Source organism: Pseudonaja textilis, unplaced genomic scaffold (assembly GCF_049901715.1).
Source record: "Pseudonaja textilis isolate UNSWEBS1 unplaced genomic scaffold, rPseTex1.2 PTEXSCF23, whole genome shotgun sequence".
Lineage (NCBI taxonomy): Eukaryota > Metazoa > Chordata > Lepidosauria > Squamata > Elapidae > Pseudonaja > Pseudonaja textilis.
The window spans coordinates 319124-344123 of NW_028262868.1; the positions used below are offsets into that span (position 1 = coordinate 319124).

The 25000-nt window shown below is 53.6% G+C and overlaps 2 protein-coding genes across 2 annotated transcripts in view; one reads left to right on the forward strand and one right to left on the reverse strand.

Moving 5' to 3' along the window:
* The window catches only part of LOC113454230 (leucine-rich repeat and calponin homology domain-containing protein 4-like), a 32222-nt gene extending 12271 nt beyond the window's left edge, over positions 1-19951 (reverse strand). Inside the window, 3 exon segments of the mRNA XM_087919016.1 lie at positions 417-564; positions 669-813; positions 19753-19951. Of these exon segments, the coding sequence (XP_087775142.1) occupies positions 417-564; positions 669-813; positions 19753-19945 (486 nt within the window). The 5' untranslated portion in view covers positions 19946-19951.
* Positions 19952-20151: 200 nt separating this feature from the next.
* The window catches only part of FBXO24 (F-box protein 24), a 22033-nt gene continuing 17184 nt past the window's right edge, over positions 20152-25000 (forward strand). Inside the window, exon 1 of the mRNA XM_087919033.1 lies at positions 20152-20357. The gene's annotated coding sequence lies outside the window, so the exon portion shown is untranslated. The remainder of the gene's footprint in view (positions 20358-25000) is intronic.

The window sequence follows — 25000 nt, forward strand, 5'->3', positions numbered from 1 at the left end:
CCCACCTCAAATTTTGGAAGACTGCTCTCCTGTCTCCCCTGGTCCTTTTTTTTTTAAAAAAAAATCAGATTATGAGTTGGAAGGGACCCTGTAGGTCATCTAAGTCCAACCCCTTCCGCCCTCAAATATTGGAAGGCTGCTCTCCTGTCTCCCCTGGTCCGTTTGTTCCTTCAAATCCGATGATGAGTTGGAAGGGACCTTGTAGGTCATCTAGTCCAACCCCCCAGCCTCAGCCCCTCCGAAGAGCCGCTCCAAAGCCCCTCCCCTCCAGCCCTCGCCTACCAGCACCCTTCCGTCCAGCTACCGGGGGTTGGGGGGGCGCTTGGGGCAGCTTCCCTCTCTTTCTGGCTTCCAGCTTGGAGCCTGGACGACCCCCCCCCCACCAAAGCCTGGCCTCAGCCTCCCTTCCCACCCACCCCGCTCTCCGGCCGACTCACCAGCTGGCGAAGGCTGCCCAGGGAGCCGATGTCCTCCGGCAGGGAAGCCAACCTGTTGTTGCTGGCGATGAGGACTTTGAGGGGCAGGCGGCAGAGGCAGGCGGGCAGGGCGGAGATCTGGTTGCGGCTGAATGGGGTTGGAAAGGCAGGTTGGGCTGAGAGCCCGAGAGACCCTCCACCTCCCCTGCAAACCCACCATTCCTCCCTCCCCTCTGTCCCCGCCCCCAATACCTGACATTCAGGTGGGTGAGGGCCTGGAGGTTGGCGATGGCCGGAGGGAGGCTTCGCAGGCAGTTGTGGTAGAGGCTGAGCCCTTCCAGGGACATCAAGTGGCAAGCGTCCTCGGGTACTTCGGCAAAGCGGTTCCGGGAGAGATCTGGGCGGGAAGAGAAGCCATGATATTCCCAGAAGCCTTTTCCAAGGAGAGCGGCTGACAGGGAGAGGAAGGTCAAGGCTATTCCCCCACTATCCCCATTTCCCCTGGAAGGAAGGCAGGCTAGGGCAACTCCAAGAAGGCCAAAGGAAGCGCCAGAAAACCCACGTCGGGTTGCTTTGCACCAAGTATTGGTGCAAACCCACCGCCCAACCCCTGCCCTGCGGCGGCACCACCCCAAAAGCCAGCGCAAAATCCTAGGTTGCATCGACAGACAGAGGGATCCAACTTGAGATCAAGGGAGGGGATTCATCCCACTCTGGAAAGGCATAGCAAGACCAAGGCCTAGAGTCCGGCGTCCAGTTTTCGTCACCACATGCTAAAAAAAGGATGTTGAGACTCTGGAAAAAAGGTGCAGAGAAGAGCAACTGAGATGATTTTAGGGGACTGGAGGCTCAAACACACGACGGACAGTTGCAGGAACTAGGCCTGGCTGGTCTAGGGAAGAGAAGAGGACCAGGGGAGACCAGGAGAGCAGCCTTCCAATATTTGAGGGCGGGGGGTTGGACTAGATGACCTACAAGGTCCCTTCTAACTCTGTTCATCTGATTTTAAGGAACAAAAGGACCAGGGGAGACAGGAAAGCAGCCTTCCAATATTTGAGGGTGGGGGGTTGGACTAGATGACCTACAAGGTCCCTTCCAACTCATAACCTGATTTTAAGGAAGAAAGGGACCAGGAGGAAGGAGAGCTGACTTCAATATTTGAGGTGGGGGTTGGACTAGATGACCTACAAGGTCCCTTCCAACTCATAACCTGATTTTAAGGAAGAAAGGACCAGTGGAGAGACAGGAGAGCTGACTTCCAATATTTGAGGGTGAAAAACAGACTAGATGACCTACAAGGTCCCTTCCAACTCATAACCTGATTTTAAGGAAGAAAGGACCAGGGAGACAGAGAGCTGACTTCCAATATTTGAGGGTGGGGATTGGACTAGATGACCCTACAAGGTCCTTCCAACTCATAACCTGATTTTAAGAAGAAAGGGACCAGGAGATTAGCAGAGCTGACTTCCAATATTTGAGGGTGGTGGGGTTGGACTGAATGACCTACAAGGTCCTTCCAACTCATAGTCTGATTTTTAAGGAACAAAAGGACCAGGGAGACAGGAGATGGGCCTTCCAGTATTTGAGAGCGGGGTTTGGTCTAGATGACCTACAGGGTCCCTTCCAACTCATAACCTGATTTTAAGGAAGAAAGGGACCAGGAGACAGGAGAACAGTCTTCCAATATTTGAGAGCAGGGGTTGGTCTAGATGACCTACAAGGGTCCCTCCCAACTCATAATCTGATTTAAGGAACAAAAGGACCAGGGAGGCAGGAGAGCTGACTTCCAATATTTGAGGCGAGGTTGGACTAGATGACCTACAAGGTCCCTTCCAACTCATAACCTGATTTTAAGGAACAAAAGGACCAGGGGAGACAGGAAAGCAGCCTTCCAATATTTGAGAGCGGGGTTGGACTAGATGACCTACAAGGTCCCTTCCAACTCATAACCTGATTTTAAGGAAGAAAGGGACCAGGGAGACAGGAGAGCTGACTTCCAATATTTGAGGGTGGTGGGGTTGGACCTAGATGACCTACAAGGTCCCTTCCAACTCATAGTGTGATTTTAAGGAACAAAAGGACCAGGGAGACAGGAGAGCGGCCTTCCAGTATTTGAGAGCGGGTTTGGTCTAGATGACCTACAGGGTCCCTTCCAACTCATAACCTGATTTTAAGGAAGAAAGGGACCAGGGGAGACAGGGGAGCTGACTTCCAATATTTGAGGGTGGGGGTTGGACTAGATGACCTACAAGGTCCCTTCCAACTCATAACCTGATTTTAAGGAACAAAAGGACCAGGGGAGGCAGGAGAGCTGACTTCCAATGATTTGAGGGCGAGGTTGGACTAGATGACCTACAAGGTCCCTTCCAACTCATAACCTGATTTTTAAGGAACAAAAGGACCAGGGAGACAGAAAGCAGCCTTCCAATATTTGAGGGTGGGGGGTTGGACTAGATGACCTACAAGGTCCCTTCCAACTCATAGTCTGATTTTAAGGAACAAAAGGACCATGGGAGACAGGAGAGCGGCCTTCCAGTATTTGAGAGCGGGGTTGGTCTAGATGACCTACAAGGTCCTTCCAACTCATAACCTGATTTTAAGGAAGAAAGGGACCAGGGGAGACAGGAGAGCTGACTTCCAATATTTGAGGTGGGGGGTTGGACTAGATGACCTACAAGGTCCCTTCCAACTCATAACCTGATTTTAAGGAAGAAAGGGACCAGGGGAGACAGGAGAGCTGACTTCCAATATTTGAGGGTGGTGGGGTTGGACTAGATGACCTACAAGGTCCCTTCCAACTCATAGTCTGATTTTTAAGGAAAAAAAGGACCAGGGAGACAGGAGCGGAGCCTTCCAATATTTGAGAGCAGGGGTTGGTCTAGATGACCTACAAGGTCCCTCCCAACTCATAATCTGATTTTAAGGAACAAAAGGACCAGGGGAGGCAGGAGAGCAGCCTTCCAATATTTGAGGGCGGGGTTGGTCTAGATGACCTACAAGGTCCCTTCCGACTCTGTTCATCTGACTTTCATCTGATTTTAAGGAACAAAAGGACCAGGGGAGACAGGAGAGCACTCTTCCAATACTTGAGGGCGGGGGTTGGACTAGATGACCTACAAGGACCCTTCCAACTCATAGTCTGATTTTAAGGAACAAAAGGACCAGGGGAGACAGGAGAGCGGCCTTCCAGTATTTGAGAGCAGGGTTTGGTCTAGATGACCTACAGGGTCCCTTCCAACTCATAACCTGATTTTAAGGAAGAAAGGGACCAGGGGAGACAGGGGAGCTGACTTCCAATATTTGAGGCGAGGGGTTGGACTAGATGACCTACAAGGTCCCTTCCAACTCATAACCTGATTTTAAGGAACAAAAGGACCAGGGAGACAGGAAAGCAGCCTTCCAATATTTGAGGGTGGGGGTTGGACTAGATGACCTACAAGGTCCCTTCCAACTCATAGTCTGATTTTAAGGAACAAAAGGACCATGGGAGACAGGAGAGCGGCCTACCAATACTTGAGGGTGGGGTTGGACTAGATGACCTACATGGTCCCCCAACTCATAATCCGAATTGAAAGAACAAAAGGACCAAGGGAGACAGGAGAGCTGACTTCCAATATTTGAGGCGAGGGGTTGGACTAGATGACCTACAAGGTCCCTTCCAACTCATAATCTGATTTTAAGGAACAAAAGGACCAGGAGACAGGAAAGCAGCCTTCCAATATTTGAGAGTGGGGTTGGTCTAGATGACCTACAAGATCCCTTCAACTCATAATCTGATTTTAAGGAACAAAAGAACCAGGAGACACATGAGAGGAGCCTTCCAATACTTGAGGGCGGGGTTGGACTAGATAACCTACAGGATCCCTTCCAACTCATAATCTGATTTTAAGGAAAAAAAGGACCAGGTGAGACAGGAGAGTGGCCTTCCAGTATTTGAGGGTGGGGGCTGGACTAGATGACCTAAAGGTCCCTTCCAACTCATAATCTGATTTTAAGGAACAAAAGGACCAGGGAGGCAGGAGAGCAGCCTTCCAATATTTGAGGGCGGGGTTGGTCTAGATGACCTACAAGGTCCCTTCCAACTCATAATCTGACTTTAAGGAACAAAAGGACCAGGGGAGGCAGGAGAGCCGCATTCCAATATTTGAGAGCAGGGGTTGGACTAGATGACCTAGAAGGTCCCTTCCAACTCTGTTCATCTGACTTTCATCTGATTTTAAGGAACAAAAGGACCAGGGGAGACAGAAGAGCACTCTTCCAATACTTGAGAGCAGGGATTGGACTAGATGACCTGGAGGTCCCTTCCAACTCATAGTCTGATGTTAAGGAACAAAAGGACCAGGGAGACAGGAGAGCTGACTTCCAATATTTGAGGGTGGGGGTTGGACTAGATGACCTACAAGGTCCCTTCCAACTCATAACTTGATTTTAAGGAAGAAAGGGACCAGGGGAGACAGGAGAGCTGACTTCCAATATTTGAGGGTGGTGGGGTTGGACTAGATGACCTACAAGGTCCCTTCCAACTCATAGTCTGATTTTAAGGAACAAAAGGACCAGGGGAGACAGGAGAGCGGCCTTCCAGTATTTGAGGCGGGGTTTGGTCTAGATGACCTACAGGGTCCCTTCCAACTCATAACCTGATTTTAAGGAACAAAAGGACCAGGGAGACAGGAGAGCTGACTTCCAATATTTGAGGGCGAGGGGTTGGACTAGATAACCTACAAGGTCCCTTCCAACTCATAACCTGATTTTAAGGAACAAAAGGACCAGGGGAGACAGGAGAGCTGACTTCCAATATTTGAGGGCGAGGGTTGGACTAGATGACCTACAAGGTCCCTTCCAACTCATAACCTGATTTTAAATAACAAAAGGACCAGGGAGACAGGAAAGCAGCCTTCCAATATTTGAGGGTGGGGGTTGGACTGAGATGACCTACAAGGTCCCTTCCAACTCATAGTCTGATTTTAAGGAACAAAAGGACCAGGGGAGACAGAGAGCGGCCTTCCAGTATTTGAGAGCGGGGTTGGTCTAGATGACCTACAAGGTCCCTTCCAACTCATAACCTGATTTTAAGGAAGAAAGGGACCAGGGAGACAGGAGAGCTGACTTCCAATATTTGAGGGTGGGGGTTGGACTAGATGACCTACAAGGTCCCTTCCAACTCATAGTCTGATTTTAAGGAACAAAAGGACCATGGGAGACAGGAGCGGCCTTCCAGTATTTGAGAGCGGGGTTGGTCTAGATGACCTACAAGGTCCCTTCCAACTCATAATCTGATTTTAAGAACAAAGGACCAGGGAGGCAGGAGAGCCGCCTACCAATACTTGAGGGTGGGGTTGGACTAGATGACCTACATGGTCCCCCAACTCATAATCGAATTGAAGGAACAAAAGGACCAAGGAGACAGGAGAGCTGACTTCAATATTTGAGGCGAGGGTTGGACTAGATAACCTACAGGATCCTTCCAACTCATAATCTGATTTTAAGGAAAAAAGGACCAGGTGAGACAGGAAGCAGCCTTCCAATATTTGAGGGCGGGGTTGGTCTAGATGACCTACAAGGTCCCTTCCAACTCATAATCTGACTTTAAGGAACAAAGGACCAGGGGAGGCAGGAGAGCCGCATTCCAATATTTGAGGGCAGGGGTTGGACTAGATGACCTACAAGGTCCCTTCAACTCATAGTCTGATGTTAAGGAACAAAAGGACCAGGGAGACCGGAGAGCTGACTTCCAATATTTGAGGGTGGGGGTTGGACTAGATGACCTACAAGGTCCCTTCCAACTCATAACCTGATTTTAAGGAAGAAAGGGACCAGGGAGACAGGAGAGCTGACTTCCAATATTTGAGGGTGGGGGGTTGGACTAGATGACCTACAAGGTCCCTTCCAACTCATAACCTGATTTTAAGGAACAAAAGGACCAGGGGAGGCGGGAGAGCCGCCTTCCAATATTTGAGGGTGCGGGGGTTGGACTAGATGACCTACAAGGTCCCTTCCAACTCTGTTCATTTGATTTTAAGGAACAAAAGGACCAGGGCAGACAGGAAAGCATCCTTCCAATATTTGAGAGCGGGGGTTGGTCTAGATGACCTACAAGATCCCTTTCAACTCATAATCTGATTTTAAGGAACAAAAGGACCAGGGGAGACAGGAGAGCAGCCTTCCAATATTGAGGGTGGGGGTTGGACTAGATGACCTACAAGGTCCCTTCCAACTCATGTTCAGTTTGATTTTAAGGAACAAAAGGACCAGGGCAGACAGGAAAGCATCCTTCCAGTATTTGAGAGCGGGGGTTGGTCTAGATGACCTACAAGGTCCCTTCCAACTCATCATCCGATTTGAAGGAACAAAAGGACCAGGGGAGCCATGGCCAAGAACCAGGCCGTCCCCTATGGAGGGGTTTGCAAGCTGTTTCTTGCCACAGCCTCCGAGGAAGGCCGAGAGGCCCGAGCTCCGCCCGCGCAGGCCGGGCTTCCGGCCTGTTCCCAGGCTAAATTTAGAAGCCGCTCCAGCCCCCCCCCCCTCCGACCGTCCAATACGGGCTTCATTCAGCGGCTTCCTTCAGTTAGGTTCAAAAAAGAAAGAAAAATGGAAACATTTTCAACACCTTAAAAACACCTCGCCGCCTTTCAACGCCCAGGGCAACATCACGGCTGCGTGGCAGGGTTGGACTAGAGGACCTCCCAAGGTCCCTTCCTCCGCCTCGGTTGCTCTCTCGAAACAAAGCCCAGGAGAGCCACCGTACGACGATGGTGCTTAATCGGAATGGCCCCGCGCCAACCCCCTCCCCTTCCTGCGGAGCTTCGTCTCCGTCGGGCCTGCCGGAGTCTAGATGACCTCTACAAGGTCCCTTCCAAGTCCCTTCCGGATCTTTCCAGAAAGATCCCAAGGGCCTAACAGGCCTGTTTTTATTTATTTTTATTTTTTTCCCCAAAATTGGCTGCGGCAGATCGGCGGGAAAAAGGGCTCGCGGCCGCCTCCGTCCAGGTCCATATGTCCTGCCGCAGGTCGCAATTAACGGCTCGGCGTCATCACGGGGCTTCCTCTTTTGAGCCTGGGGGTGGGTGGGGTTGGACTAGAAGGCCTCTCCAGGCCCCCCTCTTCCAATGCCCCCTTTGCACCCAGAGGAGAGACCAACCCCCCACCCCCCAAAAACACCCAATCCAGCCTCCATCTTGCAAACGTCGGGGGACCTGTCGGCCAAGGCGGGTTTCTTTGTGTGGGGGGGTGGCGGTGGGGGTGTCGGAAGGAATGAGCGGCTGGTAGGAGATGGTACCACGCAGCCGACCGCCCCGTTTCTCTCCCCCAAAAAAACACCCATAATCCCAACCTGAACAATAGGGACCAGACCATCTGGGGCTCGTGTGACCTACCCCAGACAAAGATGGCCACTGTCTGGCTAACCCAGAGGGGAGGGAGGGAGGGAGGGGATGAGGATGGGGGTGCCAAGGCACCGTCGGGCCCCGCGGGACACTTCCCCTCCCCCAATGAAGGCCATCATATTCCCCCCTTCCCGCCGTCCCGGAAAAAAGACCCCCCTCCCTCCGTCGCTCCTCCTCCTCCTCCTCCTCCTCCTCCTCCAGGGCGGGCTCAGCCATGAGGACTAGCCACCCGATTCCCCAAAGTGGGCCTTTCTGCCCCAGAAAGTGGGGGGCGCTCCAGTCTGTCTAGTGGAATTTGGGGGTGGGGGGGCATCTGGCGGTTCCCCGTTTTCTCGGAGGGGGGGACGTTTCCTGCAAACGGATCCTCTTCCCAGCCCCGCCGACTTCTTTTTCCAGCTGTTCCTCCCCAAATCGGACACAGCAGCTGCACCCGACCCCCCTCATCCCCCCCCTCCCAGGCAGGGGGGGATTTTTTGGGGGGGGGGGATTGGCAGAGGGTGGGGGGGTGGACGCAGGAAAGAGCAACTCCAGACCGGGCCTAAAAATAGCGGCCAGATGGTTGCCTTGCGGGGATAAAAAGGAGGCCGGACGGACGGACGGGGACGAGGGGACACGACCGGAGCAGAAGGAAGGGGGAAAGGGGGGGGAGGCAGGGGGCTTGAAAGAGACCCCCCTTTATCTATTGGGGGGGGGAGCGGGGGAAGACGGCGGGGGCGAAATAGGACTCGGGAACCGGCGTTATAACCTGGAAACACGTTGCCCACGTGAAAAGAGGCATCATTTACAAGAAAAAAATTTTTGGAAGAACACACAAAAAAAAGAGAGCGCGAGAAACCAGAACGGGCACCGTACAACGGTGGAAGCGCCCGTGCCAGTTTTTCTCTCTCCCCCCCCCACACACACCACCACCACCCTGGGCATCCCAGGGACACCCCCACCCCCCGGTTGGCCGGAGCCCATTTGGTCCGAGCGGAGGGCCGGAAAACTGGGCGCATCTCCGGAAGGCAAGACTGAGGCAGCCTGGTTGGAGGTTTGTAGGACGGCACGATGCCCCCGCCCTGGTTGGCACGAGTAGGGTGAGGGGTCCTTCCCAGCCCCCCCCCCCAAAGCCACAGGAACCCCCCTGGGGGGCTTCTGGCTGCTCAAAGGGGGAGGGCCGCTCCTTCCAGATGCCCTCTGGAGACCCCGAGCCCTCCAGGTTGCCATTCCAGGGGAGAGGAAGACAGAGAAAGAATGAGAGAAAAAGAGGAAGAGAGAGGGAGAAAGAGAGAGGGAGAGAGAATGAGAGAGAGGAAGAGAGAAAGAGAGACAGAGAGGAAGAGAGAGAGAATGAGAGAATGATAGAATTAGAAAGACAATGAGAGAGAGAAAAAGAGAGAGAGAATGAGAAAAAGAGAGGAAGAAAGAATGAGAGAGAGGAAGAGAGAGAATGAGACAGAATGAGAGAATGAGAGAGGAAGAAGAGAAAGAATGAGAGAAAAAGAGGAAGAGAGAGGAGAAAGAGAGGGAGGAAAGAGAGAATGAGAAAGAGAGGGAGAGAGAAGGAGAGAGAAAAAGAGAGGGAGAGAGAATGAGAAAAAAGAGAGAGAATGCGAGGGAGGAAGAGAGAGAATGAGAGAAAGGAGAGAATGAGAGAGGGAGAGAGAATGAGAGAAAAAGAGGAAGAGAGAATGAGAGAGAAAAGAGAGGGAGAGAGAGAGAGAGAGAATGAGAGGGAGGAAAGAGAGAATGAGAAAGAGAGGGAGAGAGAAGGAGAGAGAAAAAGAGGGAGAGAGAATGAGAGAAAAAAGAGAGAATGCGAGGGAGGAAGAGAGAGAATGAGAGAAAAAGAGAGAATGAGAGAGGGAGAGAGAATGAGAGAAAAGAGGAAGAGAGAATGAGAGAGAAAAAGAGAGGAGAGAGAGAGAAGAGAGAGAGAATGAGAGGGAGGAAAAGAGAGAATGAGAAAGAGAGGAGAGAGAATGAAAGAGAGAATGAGAGAAAAAGAGAGAGGAAGAGAGAGAATGAGAGAGAGAGAGAGAGAGAGAGAGAGAGAGAGAGAGAGAGAGAACAAGCCCAGATTTGGACATCAGGGAATCGTCGGCCCCGCAGAGCCGCCCCCTCCGGCTGGCAGCCGAGGGGCACAGCCCCCCCGCCTTGGCCCAGCCGGGCCTCCCAAGCGCCCGCCCCCAGCCCCTGCTCTTCCTCCGTCCTGCCCACCCCAAGCAGCCCCCTCTCCATGTTTGGCAAAAGGACCGAGAAGGAACGCGGAACCAAGCCTCGGGATTTCGGGGCGGCCTCAGGAGGCCAAGCGCCCTCGTGGTCGCCACGCCCAGGCCCAGCCAAAAGCGCCCCTCACCCCTTGGCTGGGAGGGGAGGACTTCGGTTCGGCGGCTCTGACCTCCAGCCTCCCCCATTAGGAAGAGACGCCCCCATCCCCCCACAGGACCCTCCTCTGAAATCGGGCCCTTCGCGTCGGCTTGGGTGCGCCTGCCGTCCCTTTTCATCGCCCGTTGGGCCAGGATCCAGCCGCCTGGGCCTCCATTTTGTGGGAAGGGGTCCCGTGCGGGAGGCCTGGTTCCTTCCTCTGCAGCCCCCAGTGTGCCCAGTACCCCTGGAACCACCTGCACTGGTTTGATGCCATAGTCTCTCGCGGTTCGATTCTCAAACACCTGATATTTCTTGACTTCCTTCCTTCCCCGTCTTCCACCCCCCCCCCAGGTCTCCCACAGCTGAAGAAAGCAAGGTGGGCAACCCACCATGGGGGACCCCCCCCAATTATTTCCCCGGACCTGCCACATCCAAACCTCTTTCTTTCCCCCGCTCACCCCCATCTCAACCTCGTTCCGTTCGCAGCGGGCAAACTTTCTTAGGGCATCAGATGACTTGGGGGGGGGGGAAGGGAATTGCAGTCGTTGGGCTGTGGGGGGGGAAGAGGCAGCGGGGGAGATATTTTCCTTCCAGAAAAGATGAGCCCTCCCTCCGCCGGGTTGTTGTTATTATTATCATTGTTGTTGTAATTGGTATCATTATGGTTGTTATGGTTGTTTGTTGCTGTTGTTGTCATTATTGTTGTTATTATTATTTCATTGTTTTGTTGCTATTATTATTATTATTATTATTATTATTATTATTATTATTATTATTATCATTATCGTTATTATTATTAATTAAACTTCTATGCCGCCCTCTTCCCTTCAAGGTGACCCTGGGCAGCCCCTTGGCAAGCATTGAAGCCTCCGGATGCGGACAGGCGTTACGGGAGGGTGTCGTCGGGGGAAAACTGCACGGGGAGGCGGCAGGAAGTGGAAACTCACACACACACACACACACACACACACACACACCTTCCAGTAAGTAAGGCCAAGGGAAAAGTTGGAGGTGGGCAGCAGCCCCCGTCCAACACCAAAGGTGGGGGGGATACGGGCACGAGGAGGGGACGGCGCGAGAACACGAGCCTGGCCTGCCGGGCCCATCCTGGCCCGCCAGGGTCCGAGGTCAATTGCTCTGAGCTACTACTGGAAGAGTCCGGATCCCTGGAAAGACTCCTGCCTGGAAAGCGGCGTTCCTGGGGTTTCTGGAGACCCCGCCCCCCCCCCCGAGTGGGCCAAGGCCCAGGCTCTGCACCAAGCCCAGTGGAGGCGCAACTCAGCTTTCCGACCGCTTGCAAAGCTACGGTCGGCAGGAACCGATCGAACAAGCCCGGCAGGCATGTAGCGGCCCGGAGCTGAGCGTGCAAGGCGTGCAACTGCCTTTTTTGGTGGGGGCGAGTGCATCTCCTGGGCAACTGGTGCAGCTGCCAGGGGGAAGGGAGGTCGAGCAGGGGCCCAGGAAGCACGTGGGGACTTCCTCATTCTTCCCACCAGGTCACTCCGCAAAGGGGAAGTAGGCCGCTTCCCGGCGCCCAAGGGGCTCTTGCCCAACTCGCCAGCTCTTGGGCCGCCCCAGAAGGCCGGTTCTGCTAGAAATGGGGACACCACCACCCCAACCCCAGGGGCCATCCTGACTTTCGCACACACTCACTCATTCACACACGGAGGCGCACCTTCCACCCGCACCGTTCAGCATAGGAGATACCATCTATTTGTACGAGAGATTGGACAGAGATGGACAGGCGAAGGATGAAAATAAAACAGAGAGAGACAGAAGATTCAATTTACTAGAAGGGCCTGGAAAATGAAAAATACGGATTATCTTGTAAAACATGCATGACTAACAGGATCGCCAAATGATTGGTTAATAAGGATATTAATGTATTTGGGAATGTTTGATTGACAATACGAGAATATCATATATACAATGCAATTGTAATTGAAGACTACGAAGTGGAAGCACAAAACCATTTGTAAAACAACTGACACACACTGTGTGTGTGTGTGTGTGTGTGTGTGTATATATATATATATATATATATACATATACATATATATATATACATATATATACATATATATATATATATATACACACACACACACACACATATATATATATATATATACACACACATATATATATATATATATATATATATGTGTGTGTGTTATATATATATATATGTGTGTGTGTGTGTGTGTGTATGTGTGTATATATATATATATATATATATATATATATATTTTCTGAGGTTCTCGGGTATTTGTATGTGGATCTTTGGTTGTTCGGGTTTTCTCCCGCGTAAGATTCAAGTATCTAGGCAACGTTCGATGAAGTCTCATTCATCATCTTCAGGCTTCTGTCTCGGCTCGTGCTTCTCAAGTGATACACACAGGCATCTACTATATATATGATACTACACAGGTATCACATCAAGACTGCCTTCAAAACAGACAGAAAAAGAGCAGCCATCCTAAGAAACCCCAAAGATAAAATTGACCTGGAAAACCAAGGTATATATGAACTCCCCTGCGCATCGTGTCCGGCCACATACATGGGACAGACCAATCGAAGAGTAAGTACCCGCCTGGATGAACACAAACATGCGGTCAAAAAAGCTGGAACACACTTCCTCACTAGTCCAACACATGGAAGCCACAGGTCATAGCATCGACTTCGATGGCACCAAAATCCTAGCCGCTATAGAAAACCCCGGCAAACAGAATTATCAGAGGAGCCGTAGAGATTGAAATAAGACCGAAAGCATGAATAGAAGAGGTGATTCCCCCAGACTGTCAATCATTTGGAAGCCTGCACTCACAAACAAACAAAAAAATCTCCACACCACAAGCCAGGCAAACACCTGGGCACAGACAGACCCCCCCTGATACCTCCAGCTCAAACACACCCCAACCAGGCACCCAGGTGAAACCTAGTTTCCTAAAACAAATGATAGCCGTCCATTTACTCGGAGCCAAGCCGCGCTAAAAGCCTCCAATACAGGAAACACAACGTTGCCAGCCAATCCAGACACACACAAAAAAAGCCACAAAACAGACCGGAGATAGTAGTAACACCCATCAAGCAGAACACAGCGAACTCCAAGACCAACAAACACAGAGCAAGACTCCCAACCAATCAGGAGGAAGAAAAAAACATTCTGGCACAGCAATAGGCGAGCCCCAAATTTAAAACTGAAACCACTGTGAAAGCCGGACTCACAGACGAACCCAATACAGAAGCCTGATGATGGCAGATGAGATTCTGCCGAAACGTCGCTAAATGGATGGTGTGGCTCCTCCCGAGCTGCCCGCCATCCCGAGGAGGGGTGTCTCTCCCGCGGGGTGAAGGGCACGGCCTCTGGAGACGATGGCAGCTGAGGGGGGTCCGCGGAAGGCCAGTTCCCCCTACCCAGCCAAGAACCCCCCCCCCCCTCAGCGGTCGGAGCGACCCAGTCAGGCTGGCATCCTTGGATGGGGACTCAGGGGGACCCTCGGCCACCCCACAATTGGTAGGGGGATCCCCCTCCCGCAGGGGACTCCTGGGAGCGGAGCCAAAGCCCCCGTCCGCCCCCTTTTCCCTTTGGGGCGGGCAAAGCCCCCCACTAAAAACACGGGGGAGAGTTGATATATTATATTATGAAATATTACAAAGGCTCCGTTCAATTCACCGACACGGTTAGAATCCAATCGTAAGAGGAGAAGACTATATTCACCGATTCATTCATCGGTCGTCGATAAAGGAAGGAGGACGACTTACTCACCGCTTACTACCAGCTCTCCATCTTACTAGCAAGCGTAATTCGAAAGGAATATGCGGACGGTGTCGGGGGGAGGGGTATCCCACCGGGCACAGGAAGACCCCCGAGGCAAAGGGGTAACAAGGGAGGGAGGGAGATTTCTTGGGGGGGGGCTCCTTGGGGGAGAAGTGGGGTACACCTTCTTGCACCCAGAAAGACCCGCCAGGGAGCCGGCAATTCTCTCGATGACTTTCGGGGAAGCTGCACCAGAAGGGAAGGTCCCGACTCAGGCGTCCATTGGGCACCGACCCCTAAGCCCGACCCGCCCAGTTTGGCTCCGCCTGGCTCCATTGTCAGCCCCGCCTCAAAGACCGACCCCCAAAAGAGGGTGTGGGGGGGAACTCTTCAAGAGGGTCCTGGACGCCGCCAGCCCAAACACCGCCGCTCGGCCGTCTTCAAGAGGGTCCCGGACGCCGCCAGCCCAAACACCCCGCTCGGCCGTCTTCAAGAGGGTCCCGGACGCCGCCATCCCAAACACCCCGCCGGCCATCTTCAAGAGGGTCCCGGACGCCACCAGTCCAAACACCGCCGCTCGGCCGTCTTCAAGAGGTCCCGGACGCCGCCAGCCCAAACACCGCCGCCGGCCGTCTTCAAGAGGGTCCCGGACGCCGCCAGCCCAAACACCGCCGCCGGCCGTCTTCAAGAGGGTCCCGGACGCTGCCAGCCCAAACACCGCCACTCGGCCGTCTTCAAGAGGGTCCCGGACGCTGCCAGTCCAAACACCGCCGCCGGCCGTCTTCAAGTGGGTCCCGGACGCCGCCAGTCCAAACAGCCCCGCTCGCCATCTTCAAGAGGGTCCCGGACGCCACCAGCCCAAACAGCGCCGCTCGGACGTCTTCAAGAGGGTCCCAGACGGCGCCAGCCCAAATACCGGAAGCGACGAAATGGGCTCGTTTTTTTCGGCCTGTAGAGGCGTCCCTCAAGCCTCCAGCAGGCCGAAAACGGCCTCCAACGGGTCAAAAATCAGCCAGGAAGCACAGTGCAGGTGAACGGGCGGCGGCGGTGTGTGGGTGTGTGTGGGGAAATCGCGCACGCATGGGCAGAGGGTGTCGGGGGGCCTGCATGTATTACCTTCTGGATGTCGGCATGCGACCGCAAGCGCACTTTGTGGCACAGGAGCCCCCAAAAGGTTTAGCCACCAGGGCGCTAACCTCTTCCCCAGAACCCAGGAGTGCGGCGGGAATGTCTCGCCGCGGCGTCTTCGCCGTGGCTTGTAGAATAAACTAGGACGAGCCGAAGGAGGGGAACAAGCCCTCTAGAGCCGTGGCCCCCCCAGCCTTTTTTGTACCGCAGACCGGTACTGGCATCACCAAACGATCCACGGGACCGGCATCAGCACGCACCACCAAGGCAAGGCGAGCCGAGCGACTGTCCCCCCGCTTCTCCCCGCCACCGTCAACTCCTCCGCGGTCGATGGGCTTTCTGGGCTCTTTCTTCATCTCCTCCTGAGTCGCGCGAGACGCCGACGCCGCCATTGGGACAGCTCTTCGTTCGAAGCCGTTTCCCCCGCTTCTTCGTCGAAACTACGGCGCGAGGAGGATTCCTTCAGCACCCAAACGCCGCTTTCCATCCAACCGACGACCGACAAGCTCACCCGGAAGCGCTTTCTCAAGCGCCGTCAAAACAAGATGGCGGCGCCCACGCAAAATTGGCGGCCCCGGTATAAAATGATCCACGGACCGGGGCCCGGTGGTTGGGGACCCCTTGCTCTAGAGATCACAACAAGGGTTTTGCACGAGGTGACCTCAGCCAACGCTGGTTTCCCACAAGGCCAAATTCACACCATCACCCGAAGCCGCAACTTACGCTCTCTTTCCTACCCCATTTTTTGGGGGGTCTTCCAGATCTTTCCGGGCGGTTTCCTTTCATTTCATCCCCGGAAGGAAAGTTTTCCGGGGAACGCAAAGGAGCCTCTCAACTCCCTTAGTCGAAAGCGGGGGAAAGTCAGGGCTGCGTCTCTCAGAAACAGGTTTGCTCCAGGGTGACACCGGGACGTAAAATAGGTGCAGGAAGGGACAAGAGGCCAATTCCTACCTGGGCTTACAAACCCTGGTGGGTGCCAGCCTGGTGAGGGCCCACGGTGGCTCCTCTCCTGGAGGGGGGTCCCTGGCCTGAGGAGGCTTTGAGGGGGCTTTTAGGGGGATACACAGCTTTGAGGGGGGTATACAGATTTGGGTGGACCTCCATGTTCCGTTTCTGGAGGGAGGGAAGGAGGGAGGGAGGAGGAAGCGAAAGGACCGCAGGGCAGAGGACCGCAGCCGCAGCCGACACCCGTGAGCCAAACAAGGAAGCGCCTCTACCGGAATTCCCCCCCTCCCCGCCGCTCGGTCCCTCTTATCCAGGGATCGAATTTCTGGGCCGGCCCAATCCAAGCGAGGAACCAGATGGGGAAAACAGGAAAAACCACCCAGAGGGGAGCGGAGGAAGCCAAGGACAAAGATGAGGAGAGCCTCTCCCGCCCCCCTCACTTCGCCCCCAACTCAAAGGCCTACGGGCAGCCCTCTCCCCCTCCCCAGGCACGGAGGAGTTGGCGGTCCGGTGGGGCGAGGGGCTTACAAACGGAGCAGGGGGAGGATGCAGGTGCCGTGATGGAAGAGAGCCGACCAGCCCGGCCCCAGGTGCCGTCGATCCAAAGGGAGCCACAGCACCGGAGGGGCAGCACCCCGAAACCCGGGAGGCCCCAAGTTGCTTAGATCCCATTCAGACACCCTTTTCCCCACCCGGAGCAGAACTGGGCGCCCTGCTTGGTTGGGCAAAGGAGCTCCACCCACCTACTTGGACCTGGCTGATCAGTGGATCCCCCTCCCCAGGGAGCTCCGGTACCTGTCAATCAACTGCATCAAGCCAGGAATCTGTCCGCCAATTCGTTGGGTTGGCAAGATCTAAACCAACAATGTATGTTTGTAGCTTTAAGACAAAGTTCCTGTATTGATTTGTGCTACGTCCCGATGGGTCGATTGTGTTGCAAATTGCCATAAGAGGAAGCTAGACATCATGGCTTGTTCTCTCTGACATTCTGTCTGTCTGACATTCTGTTGCTATCTAAGGTTCTCTGTTGTTCTGCTTATACTTTGATATCTTGGTTTACGGGAAAGGACAAAGGCAACTGGTAAGAAGACTTTGTAATTGGATATTCTTTGTTTACGGGAAAGGACAAAGGCAACTGGTAAGAAGACTTTGTAATTGGATATTCTTTGTTTACGGGAAAGGACAAAGGCAACTGGTAAGAAGACTTTGTAATTGGATATTCTTTGTTTACGGGAAAGGACAAAGGCAACTGGTAAGAAGACTTTGTAATTGGATATTCTTTGTTTACTTTGATACCTTTGTTTACTGGAAATGACAAAGGCAACTGGTAAGAAGACTTTGTAATTGGATATTCTTTGTTTACTTTGATAGCTTGGTTTACTGGAAATGACAAAGGCAACTGGTAAGAAGACTTTGTAGTTGGATATTCCTTGTTTACTTTGATATCTTGGTTTATTGGAAAGGACAAAGGCAATTGGTAAGAAGACTTTGTAGTTGGATATTCTTTGTTTACTTTGATAGCTTGGTTTACTGGAAAGGGCAAAGGCAACTGGTAAGAAGACTTTGCAATTGGATATCTTTGTTTACTTTGATAAGTTTGTTTACTGGAAATGACAAAAGCAACTGGTAAGAAGACTTTGTAGTTGGATATCTTTGTTTACTTTGATATCTTGGTTTATTGGAAAGGACAAAGGCAATTGGTAAGAAGACTTTGTAGATGGATATTCTTTGTTTACTTTGATAGCTTGGTTTACTAGAAAGGACAAAGGCAACTGGTAAGAAGACTTTGTAATTGGATATTCTTTGGACCGTTAAACGGATATGACCTGGACTCTTTATTGGACTGAGATAGTTCTAAAAGTAAACTTTTAAATCAATTTAATGCATCTGTGTGTGGCTGAATCATTATTCATAGCTACTCTCATCAACATTTCCATGCGCATATCCTTGTTACTCAAGGATTACTCTGTACATATCATAACACCAGCCGCACAGCACCAATCAGGGGCTTTGGGCTCGACTCCTCCCCTTCCCAAAGAAGGGAAAACAGAGTGACCCCCCCATGCTCCCCACCCGAACCCCAAAAGGGTCCTGGTCCCAGGAACAATGGAATGGAAAGCTTGCCGGAGATCCAACGGGGGCCAGGAAAGTGGCATTTCCTCCCCTCTCCCCCCACTGAGCAGTGGGATCAAGGCTACCTCAGCCCTGTGCCCCGGATGAAAAGAACCCATCGGGCACCCCGGCAAGCTGATCTAACAGATCCTGTCTGCGGGAGTGGGTGGGTGGGTGGGTGGGGGGTGGAGAGGGCACCAGCCAAGCCCATAGGAAGCATGGCGGGATCGCTCTCGCTTTTTCTGGAAGAGATCTGATTGCAGCCAGGGATCAAAGGCCCCCCCCCAAAAAAACACCTTCAGATCTACAGGCAAAAGGAGACTCCAATCTGCATCGCCCCCCCCGCTTGGTTCGGGGTGTCCCAGGGGACGCTCAAGCCCCAAAGGCTGCCCCCACAGGGTGAGTGTGTGCGTGCGTGTGTGTGTAGTGTGAGCAATTATGCTTAGCCCCCATTGCAATCCAGCTGCCCAGAGAGAGATGGGATATGCAACCCACTGCCCCCACGGCCCCCCCTGTGCTGGACCCCTTCGGCACTCGGCCTCCGAAAAACCATCCAGGCTGCCTTGGCGGCACCTGCCTCCTCCTTCCCGAGGACCGCGGTAACTCCTGGCTTCAAGCCAAGAGGGGGGGTCAGGCCCCAAGGATGACCCAGGCACTGCGGGAGAGAGGTTGGGCACCCTTCCCCGACCTACTGACCGAGGCGATGAGCCTCCAGCTCTCGCTGCATGGGAACCCCCAGCCAAGCCAAGTAAAAACCCGTCCGCCCGGGGCCAGAGATTCCAGGTGCCAGCAGGGTGAGTCACTTTTCCCCCAGGAAGAAGCCGCTCCCTCCTTGCCTTCCATCCCTGCTTCCCTGAGGAAGCAACCCCAGGCACAAGGAGGAGGAGGAGGAGGAGGGGTGGTGGTCAGGCAGCCACAGTGGTGGTGGGGGGCCCTGGTTGTCCGAACGGTGCCAGTCTGCAGGACAAGACCCGCAAAGCGGATCGGACACACACACACATCATGCGCACACCTGGGTTGCACCCTCCCAGAACATCCCGCACATAACCGGAGCCCCCTGCCCACCTCTGGGCCCAGCTGCCAAGAGACATGGGACACGGGGTGGAGGGGGGAGAGAAGGTTAAAGGCAGACAGAAGCCACCCACGGAAAGGCCCCGCTGGAGCCGCCCCGCAGGGTTGGTGGGCCAAGAAATGCAGAGCAAGCCCTGCAGAAAGGCTAGATCTCCAGCACAAAAGCAGCCCCAAAATCTTCCCACAAGGGAACGAAGGAGGGCAGCAGACACCAAGCCCACTTCCTCCTCTTCACTAACCCCGCCCAGGAGCAGCAAGCCCCCCCCGCCCTGGTTTCAACTACAACTCCCATCATTCCAAGCGGCGCGGATGATTGACACCGAAGTCCCGCCCACCTCTTCCGGCGGGGGGCGGGGCGTTGAGCTGGGAAGCGGCCGACCAGCCCCAAGAAGCGCTTCTTCCGAGGGGCGGGGCCCGCGAGGGGCGTGTCCGAACCCACCACCCCCCCGCAGAGAAGAACGCGGAGGGCGGAGCCTGCGGGGGTGAAAGTCATCCGCTGGGGGCGTGGCCGGAGAAGGAGGAGGAGGAGGAGGGGGAAAACTTCGGAGGAGGCGTGGCCTGGAAGAGGGGGCGGAGCCGAGCGCCTCACCCGCTTGCGTGGTGTCGCTGAGGTCCCAGCGCCGAGCCGCTCCTTCGGGGAAGTGCCTCAGCCGCCGTCCCGCCAGGCAGAGGCTCCCCGAGGCCACCGCTTCTTCCAAGGCGCGCTCGGGGCCCGCGAGGGGTCCGGGCAAGGAGGGTGAGGGCGGGGGCAGCGACTCGGCCCCGCCCTCGCCCGCCGCCATCCCGCAATGCTCCGCTCTTCCCGCCGCGGCCGCCGGGCGCCGAATGAGAAGAGGGAGGCAGAGACAGGCCGACCCCAGCCAAAGGGGGCGGTTCCAGAACGTTCGCCTTCTCCTATGAGAGGCCGGGCACGCGGAAAGCGGCCAATGGGAAGGGCCCTGCCCGAGCCGTGCCACGCCCGAGAGCCAATCCCGTTGAAAGGAGCTGCCTGACTCTTCCTCCTTTTGCTCCAATCGAATGCCCCGAGATGGAAGGGAACTTGGGACGGGGTGCGAAAGCGGCTCGGTCCAGCCAATCGTTTACGAGGGAGACGAAGATTTCCCCGCCCACCCCTCCGCCACCCAACCCCGCCTGACCGACTCGTGAAACTGCTGCGCGCGTGCCTCTGTCGCCCTATCAAATTGAAGGAGGCAGGTAAGGGAAACGATTGGCTCAGCAGGCGAGCCGACAAAACGGGCCTATCACGGCGCGTAGAAGCGAAGCGAAGGGCGGCCCAAACCCTCTGACGGACAGCCGAGCTTGCCAATCAAAACAGCCGCTCGGCTTCCTGGCGGGCAAAGCGGTTTGAAAGCGCCCTCGGCCAGGAGTAGGGGAGAATTGGCAGGCCCAGTAGCCAATCATCGGCCACACGGGGGCCTCTCAGCGCCTGGGTAAAGGGAGGGGCTTGTAGACCAATCGGGGCAAAAGTCGCCTCAAGAGGAGGCGGGCCCAAAACCTGTGGCAAGGCTTGTCGACCCAATTAGGGCAAAAGGCGCCTCAAGAGGAGGCGGGCCCAAAGCTGTGGAAAGGCTTGCCGACCAATCGGGGCAAAAGTCCCCTCAAGAGGAGGCGGGCCCAAAGCTGTGGAAAGGCTTGTCGTCCAATCGGGGCAAAGTCCCTACAAGAGGAGGCGGGCCCAAAGCTGTGGAAAGGCTTGCCGACGAATCGGGGTAAAAGTCCCCTCAAGAGGAGGCGGGCCCAAAGCTGTGGCAAGGCTTGTCGACCAATCAGGGCAAAGGCGCCTCAAGAGGAGGCGGGCCCAAAACCTGTGGCAAGGCCCGGCCTCAAGGGGGAAAAAACTGAGGGAAAATTGGGCAAAGAGGTCCTCGGGGCATAAGCAGAGTGCCTCGGCCGGACGTTGGAGAAATAGCCCTTAGATTCACCGTGGCTGTTGTGGCCAAAACTGAAAAAAAACCCTCAGGTTCGCAAATAACTTGAGGACAAGCGCCCCTCTGAGGGGTGGGGGGTGGGGTGAGGCAACCTGAGGGGAAATTAGACTTTTTTTGGAAATTATTTTTTAGATGTTTCTTTTTTTAAAAAAGAAAAAATAATTTTATTAATTTTCAAAGGAACATACACAAACAAAACACAAAACTTAAAACACATAAAAACTTCCTTTTGGAGAGCGGCCTAGTCCCCCGGATTATATCTTTTATTAACCCCACTTTAATAACCCCATAAGACTCCCTTCTCCTTTATTCCTTCCCCCCTCAACAACAACAACAAACTCCCCCTCACAGACCGACTTCCCATCCAGTCAGGATTAGAACTCGGGTCCCGGGGTTCCCTAAGAGAGAAGACGGCTGGGCCAAGCCTCTCCCGACGAATGCAAAGAATGGGTGGAAATTGTTATTTTTTTAAAAAAAAGGCAGGGTTTTTCCTCAACCTTGGCCTGAAAAACCACACCAGTGGGGTTGGGCTAGATGGCCTCCAAGGGTCCCCCTCTGACTGACGAATCCAAAGAATGGGTGGAAGTTGTTATTTTTTAAAAAAACGGCAGGGTTTTTCCTCAACCTTGGCCTGAAAAACCACACCAGTGGGGTTGGACTAGATGGCCTCCAAGGGTCCCCCTCTGACTGACGAATCCAAAGAATGGGTGGAAATTGTTATTTTTTTAAAAAAAAAAGCGGCAGGGTTTTTCCTCAACCTTGGCCTGAAAAACCACACCAGTGGGGTTGGACTAGATGGCCTCCAAGGTCTCCCCTCTGACTGTTCTGGGCCTTATTTCAGACATGGGAGGCGGGTCTGGACTACGACTCCCAGCATTCCCTCAGCCAGCTTTTTTTTTTTTTTTTTTGCTGCTTGGGGAGAGGGGGTTCTGGGAGTCGAAGTCCACACCCGCCGCCTGCCTCTGAAATAAGGCCCGGAACAGTCAGAGGGGGAGACCCTTGGAGGCCATCTAGTCCAACCCCTGGTGTAGTTTTTCAGGCCAAGGTTGAGGAAAAACCCTGCCGTTTTTCTTTAAAAAAACAACAACTTCCACCCATTCTTTGGATTCGTCAGTCAGAGGGGGAACCCTTGGAGGCCATCTAGTCCAACCCCACTGGTGTGGTTTTTCAGGCCAAGGTTGAGGAAAAACCCTGCCGTTTTTTCTTTAAAAAAAACAACAACTTCCACCCATTCTTTGGATTCGTCAGTCAGAGGGGGAACCCTTGGAGGCCATCTAGTCCAACCCCACTGGTGTGGTTTTTCAGGCCAAGGTTGAGGAAAAACCCTGCCGTTTTTTTTTCTAAAAACAACTTCCACCCATTCTTTGGATTCGTCAGTCAGAGGGGGACCCTTGGAGGCCATCTAGTCCAACCCCCTGGTGTGTTTTTTTCAGGCAAAGTCCACCTCCCAACACCCTCTCTTTAAAGGCCCAAGGGGGGTTCTGTGGCCCAGGGGTGGCTCGGCCTACAGGAAATCCCCCTCCAGGAAGAGGGACCCCCAGGGGCCTCCCCAAGCAGCCAAATGCAAAAAAAAAAAAAAGCTGGCTGGGGAATTCTGGGAGTTGAAGTCCACAAGGCTTCAAAAAGTTGTTAAGGTTGGAGACCCCCTGGAGTAAAGGCCTCTCCGCCCCACCCACCCATTAGGGGTGTCTGGGGCTCCCCCCCTCCTCCTCTTCCTCTTCCAGGGGTCTCCAACCTTAACACCTTTTAAGCCTTGGGGACTTCAACTCCCAGAATTCCCCAGCCAGCTTTTTTTTTGCTTTCTGGGGGTTTCTGGGAGTCGAAGTCCACCCACCTAGCCACCCACCCCTCTTTAAAGGCCAAGGGGGGTACTGTAGCCCAGCTGTTGCTTGGCCTACAGGAGTCCCGTCCCGTCTCGTCCCCCGGGGAAAGGCCTTGGCCCTCATGGAGAGGGGCCCTGGGCTCTCCAACCTAACCCTAAACCCTAACCCAACCCAACCCAACCAACCCTAACCCAACCCAACCCAACCCTAATCCAACCCCTAACCCCTAACCCAACCCAATCCAACCAACCCTAACCCAACCCAACCAACCCTAACCCAACCCAACCTAACCCTAACCCATAACCCTAACCCATAACACCTAACCCAGAGGTGGACAACTATGGCCTTTGTGACTTGTGGACTTCAACTCCCAAAATTCCTGAGCTAGCTTGCTCAGGAATTCTGGGAGTTGAAGTCCATAATTCATAAAAGGGCCATAGTTGCCCACCCTGCCCTAACCCTAACCTCTAACCCAACCCAACCAACCCTAACCCAACCTAACCCTAACCCTAAAGCCTAAAGCCTAACCCTAACCCCTAACCCAACCCAACCCAATCCAACCAACCCTAACCCAACCCAACCCAACCCAACCAACCCTAACCCAACTCAACCTAACCCTAACCCAACCCAACCCAACCAACCCTAACCCAACCCAACCTAACCCTAACCCCTAACCCTAAACCCTACCCCTAACCCCTACCCTAACCTCTAACTCTAATCCAACCCAACCAACCCTAACCCAACCCAACCTAACCTAACCCAACCAACCCTAACCCAACCCAACTCAACCTAACCCTAACCCAACCCAACTCAACCTAACCCAAACCAAACCAACCAACCCTAACCCAACCCAACTCAACTTAACCTAACCCTAACCCTAACCCAACCCAACCTAACCCTAACCCTAACCCCTAACCCTAACCCAACCCAACCCAACCAACCCTAACCCAACCCAACCCAACCAACCCTAACCCTAACCCCAACCCCAACCCTAACTCTCCAACTTGAAGCCTTGGGGCCTCTAAGAATTCCTCAGCCAGGAAGGAGAAGGCAAAGTTTCAGTCGATGTTTGGGCTAAGCCTCATGCCATTTGCACCAACTCTAAAAGAGAAAAAAAGAACAACTACTAATCTCCCTTGTGTCTTTTTCAAGGCGGCATTGAAAGGCCCCTCAACGGAGCGGAGCAGGTGCCGCGGTGGCCTCGAGGTTCAGACATTCAGGAGGTTGTGACTTCGCAGAGATTTCTCCCTCTGGGCACACAGCTGGAATTGCTGGGCGCGACCTCTTCACGCAGGCGAATCCTCCACGGACAACCGCAAGTCCAAGACACCTAAGCCAGGGCAGGGCTTGCAGGAGCTTCCCCCATCTTTTACGACCTTTCCACCGTCGCTCAACGGAATTGCTGCAGGCGGTGAACTCTTAAGCTGCACGGTGGTTTAGTGAAATCTGGCTTTGCTGGCAGAAGATCGCAGGGCGACGGCCAAGTGTGATTGGACACACAAGGAATTTGTCTTTGGTGCAAGGAAGGAAGGAAAGGAAAGGAAAGGAAAGGAAAGGAAAGGAAAGGAAAGGAAAGGAAAGGAGGAAAGGAAAGGAAAGGAAAGGAAAGGAAAGGAAAGGAAAGGAAAGGAAAGGAAAGGAAAGGAAAGGAACAGAAAGGAAAGGAAGGAAAGGAAAGGGAAGGGAGGAAAGGAAAGGAAAGGAAAGGAAAGAAGGAAAGGAAAGGAAAGAAGGGAAGGAAGGAAGGAAGGAAAGAGAAAGAAAGAAAGAAAGAAAGAAAGAAAGAAAGAAAGGAAGGAAGGAAGGAAGGAAGGAAGGAAGGAAGGAAGGAAGGATTATTGGCCAAGTGTGATTGGACACACAAGGAATTTGTCTTTGGTGGAAGGAAGGAAGGAAGGGAAGGAGGGAAGGAAAGGAAGGAAGGAAGGAAGGAAGAGAAAGAAAGAAACAAAGAAAGAGAAAGAAAGAAAGAAAGAAAGAAAGAAAGAAAGAAAGAAAGAAAGAAAGAAAGAAAGAAAGAAAGAAAGAAAGAAAGAAAGAAAGGATTATTGGCCAAGTATGATTGGACACACAAGGAATTTGTCTT